The 13,837-nt window shown below is 32.8% G+C and overlaps 2 protein-coding genes across 4 annotated transcripts; both read left to right on the forward strand.

Annotated features, from left to right (window-relative positions):
- Window positions 1–268: 268 nt before the first annotated feature.
- Window positions 269–2,247, forward strand: LOC111511593 (lys-63-specific deubiquitinase BRCC36). 2 transcript variants are annotated; one of them, XM_023167620.2, is made up of 4 exons: window positions 269–409; window positions 1,144–1,354; window positions 1,407–1,598; window positions 1,654–2,247. In XM_023167620.2, exons 1-4 carry the CDS (start codon window positions 383–385, stop codon window positions 1,899–1,901), a joined length of 678 nt encoding a protein of 225 aa, XP_023023388.2. In that variant the 5' UTR covers window positions 269–382; the 3' UTR covers window positions 1,902–2,247. The 2 variants fall into 2 exon arrangements, with proteins under 2 accessions (XP_023023388.2, XP_023023387.1); XM_023167619.2 differs by lacking the exon at window positions 269–409 and adding an exon at window positions 847–1,082.
- A 764-nt stretch (window positions 2,248–3,011) lies between these two features.
- On the forward strand, window positions 3,012–11,331 carry LOC111511592 (tudor and KH domain containing protein papi). 2 transcript variants are annotated; one of them, XM_023167618.2, is made up of 6 exons: window positions 3,012–3,404; window positions 3,896–4,410; window positions 6,278–6,460; window positions 9,098–9,314; window positions 9,939–10,114; window positions 11,002–11,331. In XM_023167618.2, the coding sequence occupies exons 1-6, from the start codon at window positions 3,400–3,402 to the stop codon at window positions 11,304–11,306; spliced, it is 1,401 nt and encodes a 466-aa protein (XP_023023386.2). In that variant the 5' UTR covers window positions 3,012–3,399; the 3' UTR covers window positions 11,307–11,331. The 2 variants fall into 2 exon arrangements, with proteins under 2 accessions (XP_023023386.2, XP_074027496.1); XM_074171395.1 differs by lacking the exon at window positions 3,012–3,404 and adding an exon at window positions 3,613–3,763.
- The last annotated feature ends 2,506 nt before the right edge of the window (window positions 11,332–13,837 follow it).

Here is a 13,837-nt window from a genome sequence, read left to right on the forward strand (position 1 = left end):
TTTGACGGTAAGTGTTGTTGATCATTGTGGTCAGAGAATCGCATTTCAAAATGAATAATTAGGGTAGGGTTGATCAGGGAATTATTTTGAATTTGGCATTTATTTCATATCAACTTCATACTCAGAGTTTCTTAGTGGAAGGACGATAACGTTCGTCTACCACACAGTCTACCTAACAGTCTACTATTTTACGAAATATCGGCATAACCTCTGAGATACCTCGCCACAGGAAGAAGCTTTGAGGATTTGAAGTTTTCAGTTGTCATGTCACCGGTTTCAATAGCTATAGTTGTTCTTGAAATCTTCAACTGAGTAATGACGGAATAATGATGCCCTCGCTTTAAACGATCATAATTACTGACAGTATCCCCCTCTGCTAAGAATGATACTCAAAACTCAAAATATACGGGTACGTTTCATTACCGCTTCAATATACTTGGGATCATTTCAGTTTCTTACCTTTACACGTTCTAATGTCATTATTTTCAGGTAATGACATTATCACTGAATGTAACTGAAAAAAGTAACTTCCTTGCTGATTTCATAGCCTCTTTCAACGAGAAAATTCGTCTCGGAAAGAATTTCACTGTGAAAGCGTAGTTCAAGACTTTATCAACATCAACATAATTCAAAGAATCACAAACAACAATTTAATGAGTTGATGAAAGAAACTGAAATAAATTACTTCTCAAAAAACTATGCATTGAATCTGAAATTAGATTTACTCCACTCCCATTGGTTTCCTTGTGAATCTACTTTCTCATAATTGAAATCATGACTTCGTACACATTCCGAACCTCAAATGTTTTTATTGAAAAAAAAACTATTCAAAGTTCAATTTTTTGTATGTAATAAAATGTTGTTCACCAATAATCGAATATACTTCTCTATGAGTTGAAAATTTTCTGTAAGAAAGGGTGATTCTAATTATATTATTTACGTAGTAGATTTCTTTGAAAAATAATATGGGTAAGCTGATAGGTCTGGACAAAGTAGTTATGGATGCTGATGTTTTTGCTATTTGTGTGCAACATGCTCTTAGTATAGAGAAACAAGAAATCATGGGAGTTTTAATGGGAGAGGTACCTACCTATATGAACTGCTCGGAGATGGCAGTTTCTATTAAGTAATTGATAATTTTAGGTTGACGAAACTGAATGTACTTCTCGAATTAAAGCAGTTCGCATATTGAACCGTAGTGATAAACATGCTGATCGAGTAGAAATTTCACCCAACCAATTGGTTCTTGCCGTTGACACTGCTGAACAATTAGAAGACACGTTTGGAAAACCACTAAAGGTACTCGGTTGGTATCACTCTCATCCTCATATAACTGTAGATCCCAGTGGAATTGGTAAAGCTGATTGAAAACAAGTTCGTTCAAAAATAATTTGAATATTTTGTAGATGTGAACACCCAAGCTGGATACCAAGTGATGAGCATTTATTTTATAGGTTTGATATTTTCAGTCTTCAACATTGATTCAGCAACAAAGAAGAATAAAATACATCTTACCTGCTTTCAAGCATCGGGACACCTGAGGAAGGACGTTGAACTCGTTATTCAAAGTGTCCCTTTACGACTTCATACTTTGAGAGGTAATTAAAAAAAATCTGCTTCAATCTTCAAAACGAGTTCGTCTATCATTTCTAGAAATTGCCGGTCTTCCTGATATACTTGTGAGAGAGGAAGAGGAAACATGTGAGAGTAATGCTGAACAGGACGAACTAGCAATCCTTCATAATGATACTTTGAAAACTATCAAACTGGTTCAAATTGTTTCAAATCTTACGAGAAGGATTTCTGATGATTTAGAAGAGAGATCAACAACAGTGAGTCAGAGAATTAAGATATTGGAAAAAATGAAGAGAGAGCTGCAAAATGATTTACAATCATTGTGAATAATGTTAATTAGTTTTGTATTTATATGTTTTTTCCTAAATGTAATAATGTAAAATCATAAGTGTGTATATAATCAACGTGTATTGAACAATTAAGAATATTCGAGATTATGAGATATTTTCAGTTCTTTTAACGTTTTTTTTTTGGTATAACCGTATAACCTTTCACAACCTGAAAAATAACCAAAGCTTAATCAACAGAGAATCTGCTAAAGTGTTATAAACCCAGAAAACAGTAAGAAGTATTGAGTCTTTCAAATAATACAAATAATATCTTCCAAATAATACATTTCCTGTTTAATTAATCATCTTATAATCATAATATACTGAATAAATGAATATATTTGATGCAATCTTTTTTATTTGAATTAATTTCTTTCTTCCATAAATTGACCTCGGTTTTTTGATACTGTCATTGGTCAATGTAACCACAGTATACTTATATAAGTATACCTCAGAGTAATAAAAGACAATATTACTCTGAGAAGTATACTGTGATGTAACTATATAAACCTCATAAAGGTGTCCTTACTTCCCCCTCTCTCTCTATGTTAATGGCTTTTGCTTCCATTGAGGCGTGATGATTAGGAATACTTTTAGTTCCTATGTTTTCTGTTTTGTTCTGTTAATAAATGTCCTGGTCCGTGGTCAGGACAATACGAATCCTACCACTAGTGAAGCAAAAGCCAAAAATATAGAGAAAACCCTACCACTAGCGCTTCATGTTTCGTTTTTTCTTTACTTTATCTGGATTGGGTGTGATCGTCCGTAGTTTGGCTGTCGCACAGATTTATTTTTACGGTTACATGGTCTACCCATTGAATCGTTACTCCATTGACCAATATTCAACTATACAAAAATGGAGAAATTTTCAATTACCGTACATGTAGTAGTATCGTATACCATACACTGAGTATAAATCCTATGAGAACGATGATTATCCTACGTCCACATAGAATAAATCCTATGAGAACTGTAATTAATTATCGTACGTCTGACAGCGCTGATGAGTTCACCGATTGATTCCACAAAGTAAGTGGTTTGTGATTGATTCGATGGATTCATCTTTTGATTCATTCAAAGCTATCCATCAGAAATTGTCTGGTCCGAAGTACAAAAGAAACTAAAAAATGTAGTCTAAAAGTAACCGCCTGTCATATTCCTGAAAAAGTGGTAGAATTAAAATTTCCAGATGCCGGTTGCGTAAAGTACCGGTTAGTTATTGATCATTATCGGATCATTCCCTAATAATAGAACTGTCCTCAAACCTCAAATGACAAATTACACTTACGTTTTGAATAGAAGAGGCACCTTTAAATGGAAATATTGGTTATAATACATATGTTTATGTGAATTATTCAGTTGGATTTCAAATTTTGAGGTATTGATGCTAATTGGTTTTTAAAGTTTCGGTCACGTTAGTTTGAGAACCTTTTTTCTCTACCTCTTTTGATTTGAAAAATGTTTATATTGGACTGGATTATCTGAACAAAAAAGTATGGGGTAAGTAATTGTATTTGTATCTTATATTTTTTAAGTGAATCTCTTGTTTTATCCCTTAAAAAAATTAGAAAAAAAATAAACATAGAATGTCAAGGCAAATCTTGACTGTATTAAACATGCATTTCAAATAATTGAGTAGTACTTCTGGTACACAGACATTGCAATTCAAGTCTGTGTTCAGGTATTGTCGATATGAAAGTCAAATATGATTTCTTTAAATACTCTTATGTAATCTGTGAGTGTTAATTCCAGATCAAATATAAAATTTGTTAGAGAAATATGACATCATGTTCTATTCCTGATATTGAAGGACTTTCAGAAATAAATGAGTTTCAGAAACACCTGTTGATCAGAAGAAGGTATAAATATGATGTTCAATCAGAATAAATTGTTTCTTGTTATTTTTGATATTAGGAAACTCACACATTTTAAATGTTCATAGATTGTTTCTGTGATTGAATTTACCTAATTTTTCTGCATGTTTCCAACAGGTCAATCTATAAATCCCTATCAATTTTTTTTGGTGTAACAGCTATTGGGCTGTATGGATATGCCTTTTACATTTACCTTCATAAAAAAGATGAAGATGACAATGACCCCCAAAATACGTTTTCTCGAGCATCAAACTTTCGAACTGTGGAACTCAAAGTACCAATAGGAAAACTTCGTATTTTGATTGGGAGAAATGGAAAAATCCTGAAGGATATTGAAGACCGATCTCATACCAAAATAAATTTTGATGAAGAAGAGGAAGGATGTGAAGAAGTGATTTGTTTCATCAGAGGAACAACAGAGGATTGCTGTACTGCAGAAAATTTAATTAAGGACTTCATTAATAATCAACCATTAATAGAAAGTGAAGATATATGGGTGGTTGGGAGTTCTGTCGGAAATGTAATTGGACGGGGCGGAGTGATGATTTCTGAAATCAAGAGCTTTTCTGGGGCCATGATAAAAATTAATGATGAAGATAGAAGCCTACCTTCCAGAAGAATAACCATCAAAGGTAATACCTTTTTTCGTTTCAAATTACCTCTGGTTAGAATTTCACAAAATTTATTAATATTTACATAAACAATAGATGCTTACAATGTTGTCGTTTATTCTCAATTTATTTCACAAAATAAATATTCAATACAGAAATCTTCTGGTTTCCAACCAACAGCTGCTAATGCATGAGAGAGGGGTTTGAAAAGTTTCTTTAAATTTCTTTTTCTACATAGTATTTTTTTGTAATTTAACACACTCCTTTCAGCGATGTACCCATCTCTTTATTCTGTTTGATAAGTACAATGTGTCTCTCTGCAAAATAATTATTTACGAAGGTGATGGCCTACTCATTTGACAAAAATATCTGTTCTCCGAATGCAATTTTCAGATTAGGGAGCAAAAAGAAGTCGCTTGGAAAAGAAATGTGATTAAGGAGGGTACTCAACAAGTTCGAATAATAATTTGTGCATTTTTCAAGAAAACTGCTGAGGTGTAAGACATATTGTCTTGTTGAAACACGAATTGTTTCTGTAAATGTTATCGTTTATTCTCAATTTATGCCTTTAATCTGTCAAGTATCGATGTGTAGTACACTCCTGTAATGGTCTTCATGTTTGAAGATAATCAATTAAGCAGTCATCACTTTTCCATCCAAAAAACAGTTTTATTCAAACTTATACAATACATACGGATACTGAAGAGATATATTATACATTTAAGAAACAATTTCAGGAAAGTTTGAAATATTAAAAATGCAATATACCATACTTTGTCTATGCATTAAAAATAAATTAGACAAAACTGTTCTCACAGAACTCTTCTAAACTATAATAGGGACTACCACATATAATAAATCTTTTATGGAAATTTACAGCTATCCTCTAAAATTTTAATATGGCCAGGTAAATGATCGAACATCTTAAGACCATTATAATATAATGGGTCTTTGATTAGGGTAAAGTCCGGTATGGATAATCTTAGGTTATTAGCTTGACGAAGTTTATGTTTGTCAATAAAACAGACTGTTTCTAAATTGAAAATTTTAAAAACTGTAAAAATTCAATGTAGTTCAAACAAGGGTTTGCAGGAGTCTCAACTTTTGACATGCAAATGAATCTTATAGCTCTTTTCTGTATAATGAAAACAGTCTGCAAATGAGTTTTGCATACTCCCCAGAAGAAAATTCCATACCTCAAATGAGAATCAATTAGAACCAAGTTGCTTATAAATTATTCTTGCTGCAAACACTCTTGGGCCAGCTTTTTTATCGAGGGTTACAATGTTATCGGCGAATTTAAGTTTATTGTCAATTATTACCCCTAAAAATTTAGAACTATGTCTGTTTTCAATCATTTTGTCTGCGTCCTTTGTTGGTAATAGTATGCTGTCAATAAAGCAGTGGAATGATATTAAGTTTGATTTGTAAATAAACGACAGCAGATTGGAGTGGCATCAGTTTTTTATTTTTTTATAGCCGAGCTTATAATGTCGTGTAGATTACATAAAGTTTCTTTACACCATAATATTGTGATATCAAGTATGATCTGGTACATTTATGCCCCCTTCTTCAGAACCTTCCTTGATAGTTCAAAAACTACAGAGCCTCTATTCAAGTTTGGTATTTCTATTATTATAAGCCTATAATAAAAAGCCTAAGTGATGCTGACAAAACTTATATATGACAGGTAAGACTAACAGACAGTGCATTTTGTTTCAAAGCTATTTTCGAGTACGAAAACTTCTCTAACCTGTCAACCTACATTGAACATTTCAAATGTATGAATATTTATGAATATTTTTCGGTAATCTGCAAAAAATTATGGACATTTTTATAGCTTACAGTATTAATCTATTTTAAAATCAACTGATAATTCATATTACAGGTACTAGAGAACAGATTAATGTGGCGAAATCTCTTATAGAAGATGTTGTTGCCAAAGCAGTAAACTTACAGCAAAAGCTTCAAGAGTCTTTGGCATTGAGAGAACCTCGATTGCCTCCAAGATCTCCAGAAAAAGTAAACCGAGTGGAAAGTCCCAAAGTTGAAAGGATATCCCCAATTCCCGGTATGATGGATTTTTAATATATATTTTTTTAATTTGCCTTCAATGACAATAACTCTACAAATAAACCTCAGTTATTATTTGAAGAATTTAAGGTGGTGATATTTAATAATAATAGTATTTTAAACTGCATGGCATACATATTTTGAAACAAAAGATATTTATAATCGTTCATGATTTAATGAAGAATTTCGATATTGTAGTGTATAAGGTTAGCATCTAGGTAGATAGAAAGATCCTGAAGTGATCAGTTGGATCCCCTCTCTATTGAAATATTTTGTGAAAAACATTTCACGGACGACATTCTTTACTTTACAGGTGATTTAAAAGTTTACAAAAAATCGATTCACAAGATGGCTGTATTGAACTCCAGATCGAACTGAACAAACTTTCTGTTTGGTGTTTTGTCAACGTTATGAAACTGCTGCTAAAAATAATGGAATTATTTTTAGCAGCAAACATATTCCTGTAGCATTCTCTTATTCTATAAATCAAGTCCCACTCAATAATGTTACAGAACTAAAAGACTTGGGTTTAATTTTGGACAACTCACTTTTGTTTCAGCCCCACATATCAGCCACTGTTGATAATTTTTTCAAAATTCATGTCTTCCTAAGAAGATGTACCCCAGACTTCACTGATATCAAATGCTTATTAATTCTGTATTGCTCTCTGGTAAGAACTCATCTTGAATATGTATCTTCCATTTGGAACCCATCATATGCAAGCCACATCCATATGTTGGAACAAGTTTAGAGAAAATTAATAAGATTGGTTGCATTTAAATCTGAGAACTACACATACAATTATCCACAACTACATTCTCTTACTGATCTTCAAACAAGCCGTAACAGAAGGGATGATGAAGATTTGAAGATATTTTTCAATATTATTATCAATGGAATTGTTCACGGTCCCTCATTGCTATCTTCAGACTTTCAAGCCTCTCCTAGATTTACTAGAAATACAGTTGAATTTTCTTAACCACACTGCGAACTAATAGTACCTTCATTCCTTCATATTTATAGACTTCAAAAGCGTAAAATATAACGGACATTGATTTCTTTACTTCTGCATTTTGGAGGTTGGTACATAATATGTGGGGTCAGTTATAATTGTTCCAAACTGCAGTTTTTCCAATTGATCTATCTCCTCAGCCTTCATTTATAATAATAATAATAACTTTATTAATTCCTTTAGGATCACAATGTGATATAGGACAAGTCAGTGAAAAATATAGATAAATAAACTTCAAAATACAGATATGACGAAACAATAAACATAGAAATTTTTGATTTAAAATTTTGAACATACTTTTGAAACTTTTAAAATGCTTAAACAATACACATAAGCAATACACATATGAGCATTTCAATCACTTCTGTTCACATATTCGACGACACTGTAGAAACATCTGGAAATCAAAAACTCTTTCAGTTTTGCTTTGAAAATACCTGGGGTTTCTTCCGTCCGTACCTCAACCGGAAGTTTGTTATAAAATTTTGTCCCTGCATAGGAAGGGCAATTTTCGAAAAATGCAGTCGAGTGCTTTTTTAATCTGATTTTATTCTTTTGTCTAGTAGGATAGGTATGAAAATCTGAGTTTTGAAGGTGCGTGTCATATTTCTTCATAAACAAACAAACGCATTTATAAATATATATTCAAGGTAAACACATGATTCTATTTTCAATAAAAATTTGTTTACACGAATCTCTATAGGCAAGATTGAAAATCAAACGAATAACTTTTTTTTGGGAGACAAAAATTCTGTTTATATCAGGAGAACAGCCCCACACTGCTATATTGTTGGAAATATGAGGATAGAATATGGCATAATAAACATTTAACAGCTGAGATTTATTAAAAATTGAAGTTAACTGTCTTAGGGCATAGTATGCGCTGTTAAGTTTATTATTCACTTGATTAATGCTAGATTGAAATGACATATCACTATCTATGCATATGCCAAGAAATTTAGTTTTTTCTGATGAGTTGATGAGATCATTATTGACTTTGACCTGTAAATTTTTTATTTTTCTCTGGTTTCTGTAATGGAACTGCAACAAAACAGTTTTCTTCGAATTTACAATTAAAGAATTCCTGCGACACCAGCTTGTGAATTTACAAGTTTTCTAATCCATGATAACAATTATATAATTTTCACAATAAATTTTATTTAAGACTCGTTTTGCTATACAGCAGTTTCATCAGTTGGACAATTAGATAGATGAATTTTATTGGAGTTCCCAACACAAAACCGTTATTTTAACACATCGAGACGTGTTTCGATCACCTAGTGATCACCTTCAAGAGGAAATTTGATCTTCCTCTTGAAAAACAATTACAACACAATATTACTTCTAGGAAACCAGGTTATTTTTTTTCGAGGTGCAACCAATGTTGCAGAATTTGATTCTTGCACAATGTATGTATGAAGTTGTGTTAATCTGTTTAATCGATTTGATAGCGAAACAAAAATGGATCAGTGAAAACTCCAGGGTTTCTATACATCTTGGTTAATACAACAATTATAAATAATTATAATAAATCAAACAATGTAAAAGATAAGTTTTACATGAATCTTACTGAGAAAATTGACTTCATTGAATTGAATTATTCTCATATCTATTATTTTCTAGGGCAACCAGATACCCCATTTGAGGTATATGTTTCTGCTATGGTGGACCCTTCGAGGTTTTGGGTTCAAATAGTCGGCCCCAAAGCCACTGAATTGGACTGCTTGGTGGAAGAAATGACTGAATATTATGGAATAGAAGAAAATCGAAATTTGCATGTATTAAAAGATATCAAGAAAGGTGATCTTGTTGCTGCTTCTTTTCAGTATGATAATAAATGGTGAGATATTTACCTAATTTCATTACCACATAAAAATGGTCGAATTGCAATACAGTTTTTTCAATGGAAATAGAAATGATGGCAATTGACTCTTGATTGAATACATTTTTCAAATCAATGATTCAGCCTAGTACAACCATAATAATACCACTTATGATTTTTATTTCACGAACCAACCTTTTCAATTCGGGAAAACATCTAACTTCTAAAAGAAGGCGAAATCCAAAATGAAAGCAATAGCGATACGTTTCTACACAGTAGTTTCTGACACAAACACAACAAATTGACAACAAAACTATAAATAGCTTTGGCATATTCAAATAAATAGATAAATCATAAATACATTGATCTACCATCTACGAGACAGATGCCATTTATCAATTTAGATCAAGCAGATGACTTGAAGGTTCAACAATGAGTTATTAGTTATTTGGATTGAGTGCTGGCAATAATTTGTCTTCGTATCATTCTGAAACTTCATCTGCTTCTTATCATTTACGAACAATAACGGAAAGAATTGTTTTTACATAGTTTCTACAAAACAGTTCTAAATTTTCATAATATTCTTGATGTTCAACTTGTTTTTCGAAACTGACACTATATTCCTATAAAATATTTCATTAGGTATAGGGCTGAAGTACTTAATGTCTTGGATGAGGATCCTTCTATGAAACAAGCAGAACTTTACTATGTTGATTATGGAGATACTGATATTGTACCCTGGAATGACGCATATGAACTACGAACTGATTTTCTCAGACTACATTTCCAAGCCATTGAGTGTTTCCTTGCGAAAGTTGGTAAGCGTTAGCTATAGTTTTACTTCACCTATGCATTGAAACAAAATAATATAGTAGTACTTGTTACTGAAATAATGATGTATCCTTCTCACATACGGTTTACTAAAAACCAACTCATACTATCCGCTACGTCAATGCCAAGTCTCTCTGGCAGCCACAGTCGATCCAAGGAACTAGACAAACTCGAATCCGTACTTCGTCAAAATGACTATCACAATTCCAAAGATCCATCCAACTTTGGCAAACCTGCACCCGACAACCCAATCAACCAGATGAAGAGAAGGACCACCTGAAAGTTTTTTTATATGATGGAGTTACTGACAAAGCGTTCCAAATTCTCAATAAGCATGATATAAGAACAGTATCCATAGCCAACAATAAAATTTTCACATTTCTACGATCACCCCAGAACTTACATTGGCCAGACTAACAGAAGAGTCTCCAACAGAGCCTAAGAACAACTGCTTGCTGTCTGTAAATCATATCCAGCCTCATCCCTCTTAAAATATCATCACAAAACAGTCCACACAATGAGCTTCGAAAACCATTGTCACCGATAAAGCTCTCCAGGGGCGAGGATAATCTGCGAAGCTATTGAAATTGAAAAGCATCCCAACTGCCTCAACAAACGAAATGATTCACAAAGATTACCTCTGTCATAGAGGTCATTACTGTCACGCTTTACATCTCACAAAATTTCACATCTTACTTCTGCAAGTCATAACCCCGTTCCCATTTTTTAGTTCTGTTTGTACTTTTGTATTGTATATAAATTAATAAATATCAAAATGAAATACACGTTTGAATTTGTCTAGCGTTTGGTCATGCTTACCAAAAGATTCAAAAAAAGAAAATCGATTTTTATACTCTACAATGTTTATTTTCAGAGCCTAATGGAGACGAATGGTCGGAAGAAGCCAAAGATAAGTTCGAAGAATGGACTCACGTGGCGCAATGGAAAAAATTATCAGCCAAGATGAATGGTTACAGTGTTCGGGAGAAAACTAGAGCAAAACGTGAGGGTTCTCCAGTACCTGGTATTGATTTATACGAATTGGATGAGCACGATATTGATATAGGAGAAGAGTTGGTGAAGATTGGGCTGGCCGTTTACAAGTCTGATGCATTCCTCAGTAATAATGCCAACAATATTAGTGATAGTAACATTAGTGTATCGAGTAGTGTAAGTTAAGAAAGAATATATTTTTTTTATTGAATTTACCATTTTTATTTCTATTTTTAATAGATATGTTCAAAATAAACTATTTATAGAGATGTGTAGATCATGCATAGAAGTTACTTTCAAATACAAACTGGAAGAAAAAACCCTTCCAAAGCAAGTACTTTCACATGAACATCGAATTACACGAAAGAAGAAGTAATTTTGCAACAACCTTTCATAAGAACAGTGAATTATATGATAATTAATTTTTTCTATTTAGTTTGTATTCCAAATATTCGTTATGGAATTGAAACAGACATCATTCACTATATTATATGAAAGAGTGACAGTATAAAATTTCACTTACATGGAGCACTATCCTCCATAATGGTGTACTTCGAAGTTTCGGAAAAAGACACCTGTCTTATTACCTCATCAGCAACTATTTGGATAACATTACAAAACAAAGCACACATTTGAAACATGACATTATGACTTCATGTCACTGAAGGAGACAAGTGTACTCATATCAAGATGACACTTTGCGAAGATATTCATTCGCTCATTTGATTTAATCCCAGCCGTAGGAGTCTTGTTTGAAAGAGGGATATTTTTGTACAGAGTTCATTTTGCTTTTTTCTAAAAAGCATTTTTCTAATCTCTCCTAAAAATACCCCTCTTTCACTTCATGCTCTTGTATCGGTAGCATGGGCCAAATCTAACTTGGAAAATCATCAATACACTGTCACATACATTAAAAAAACAGTGACAAATTTCAGGCTTCACAAGATAGCAATGGTATCCAATACTCCTCAAATCATGCCTATGAGATTATAATATATTAAACCTCTGAGTACCATTGAAAAAATTAACTTGAACTCCATCAAAAAGGAGAATATTGCGAAAGGATATTTCGTTTCTTCGTCATTCCTAAAATATATATTGAATTCTTTGTTACTCATTTTGAATACAGTAATAACCAAAAGTTCAGCAATATACAATAAAATACCCATAGTATGTCTAATGTAAAACCAATCACATGAAAATGACTGGAGTTGCAAAACATTGATTCAAAGAAAGAGATCTTTATTGTGTTGATATCGACTTACTCGCTTTCATTGCGGAGCTTTATTTTTAAGATTTTCTCCTTAACTACTGTTAGTATCTGAGTTATATATTTGTGATAGGCGATAAATATGTCGAATTTCAAAAGTATCCTCCTTTTATCATGACACCAACTTCAGGGGTGCCACGAGGTTCCAATCTTGGGCCTCTTTTATTCCTCTTGTTCATAGACGACCTCACCCTGGTTTGCATTGCACCACCCTATTATATTTTGACGACTTGAAAATTTGTCAAAGTATTTTTAAAAAGGATTGTATATACATTACTTGTATATATTCATTATCTTTTATAATGAGTTGTATTATGAGATTTACTTACAATAGTGTCCCTTCACATGCACTTGCTAAATAAGTATTCATTGTCGGACAGTGATATAAATCTCAGTTTCTCCACTGTTAGTGCTGAGGAAGTAAAAAGTATTGTTCGGAATATAAAAACTAATGCTGTCAGTAGTGATGGAATTAATTTGAGAATGTTCATCTTATTTCTAAAACGAATAATCCTAAGAATATTTCACCTACCATTTCAAAAATTATTGAGAAAATTGTAGAGAGTTAGTTCATTCTCGAAAATAAAAAGGTATTATCTGCTGCTCAATCAGAATTTCGACCGAGATAAGGTACAACTGCATTTGCTAAAGTAATTGATGACATTTTCAAAGCTTGAGATCAAAAGCAAAGTACAGTATTTATTTTGTTAAGACTATAGCAAAGCATTTGATACCATGATTTAATATGTACAAAGCTTCTTTTTTTGGTCTGGGTGAGTGGATAGTCAAGTTTATGATGAGTATTTGTAAATCTTTTGCTGGAAAAATCCTCACTTGTTTACTTTGTAGTAAATGATCAAGAGGTAGCAAAAATGAATGTGAATTTCTGGAACTTCAAGTAGCGTTTGCTAATATTACTAATAACCAGTCCGTGCAAAGCTTATTGTTAAATCATCTGAAAATGGAACTTTTAACAGGTGATGATCGACTGTATTGCCAAACATGCGCCAAACTAACTGACTCTTATGAGGAAATAAGTATATCTAAGGCACCAATCAATCTAATAATAACACTGTTGATCTTCAAACATGACCCAACCTCTGACGTAAGCACCAAAGTCTTACGAAGGTTAGAAATAGATGAACACTTCAATCTAGCAGACCACGCCAGTCATTGTTCACTGTGGTTCTGGCGTTGAATTTGGTCATTATTACGCTTTGGTCAAAGACGAAACGGACTGGTTTAAGTTTGACGATGTGTCACGAAGTGTTCTGGCGATGTATTGAATTTATTGGAGCCTCTGGAGACACCCTATATTTTGTTTAATGAGAGAAAGGACATTGGCAGATCAAGATCTTCAGATGATGTGGTTCTGCAAGTTTTTCCGGGTTTTCCTGCAGCTGCAAATGCGCCACTGGAATTAATGAAGTCGCCCCGGAGCGCCAAT

The sequence above is a fragment of the Leptinotarsa decemlineata genome, unplaced genomic scaffold (genome assembly GCF_025532065.1).
Source record: "Leptinotarsa decemlineata unplaced genomic scaffold, Ldec_3_MD MMD2_tig00000010_RagTag_RagTag, whole genome shotgun sequence".
NCBI classification, from domain to species: Eukaryota; Metazoa; Arthropoda; class Insecta; order Coleoptera; family Chrysomelidae; genus Leptinotarsa; species Leptinotarsa decemlineata.

Coding starts and splice junctions, on each gene's coding strand:
- LOC111511592 (XM_074171395.1), top strand. CDS start 3,684: ATGACATCATGTTCTATTCCTGATATTGAAGGACTTTCAGAAATAAAT. Junction 3,764..3,895: donor CACCTGTTGATCAGAAGAAG/GTATAAATATGA, acceptor TGTTTCCAACAG/GTCAATCTATAAATCCCTAT. Junction 6,461..9,097: donor AAGGATATCCCCAATTCCCG/GTATGATGGATT, acceptor ATTATTTTCTAG/GGCAACCAGATACCCCATTT.
- LOC111511593 (XM_023167619.2), top strand. CDS start 966: ATGGGTAAGCTGATAGGTCTGGACAAAGTAGTTATGGATGCTGATGTT. Junction 1,083..1,143: donor TGGGAGTTTTAATGGGAGAG/GTACCTACCTAT, acceptor TGATAATTTTAG/GTTGACGAAACTGAATGTAC. Junction 1,599..1,653: donor ACGACTTCATACTTTGAGAG/GTAATTAAAAAA, acceptor TATCATTTCTAG/AAATTGCCGGTCTTCCTGAT.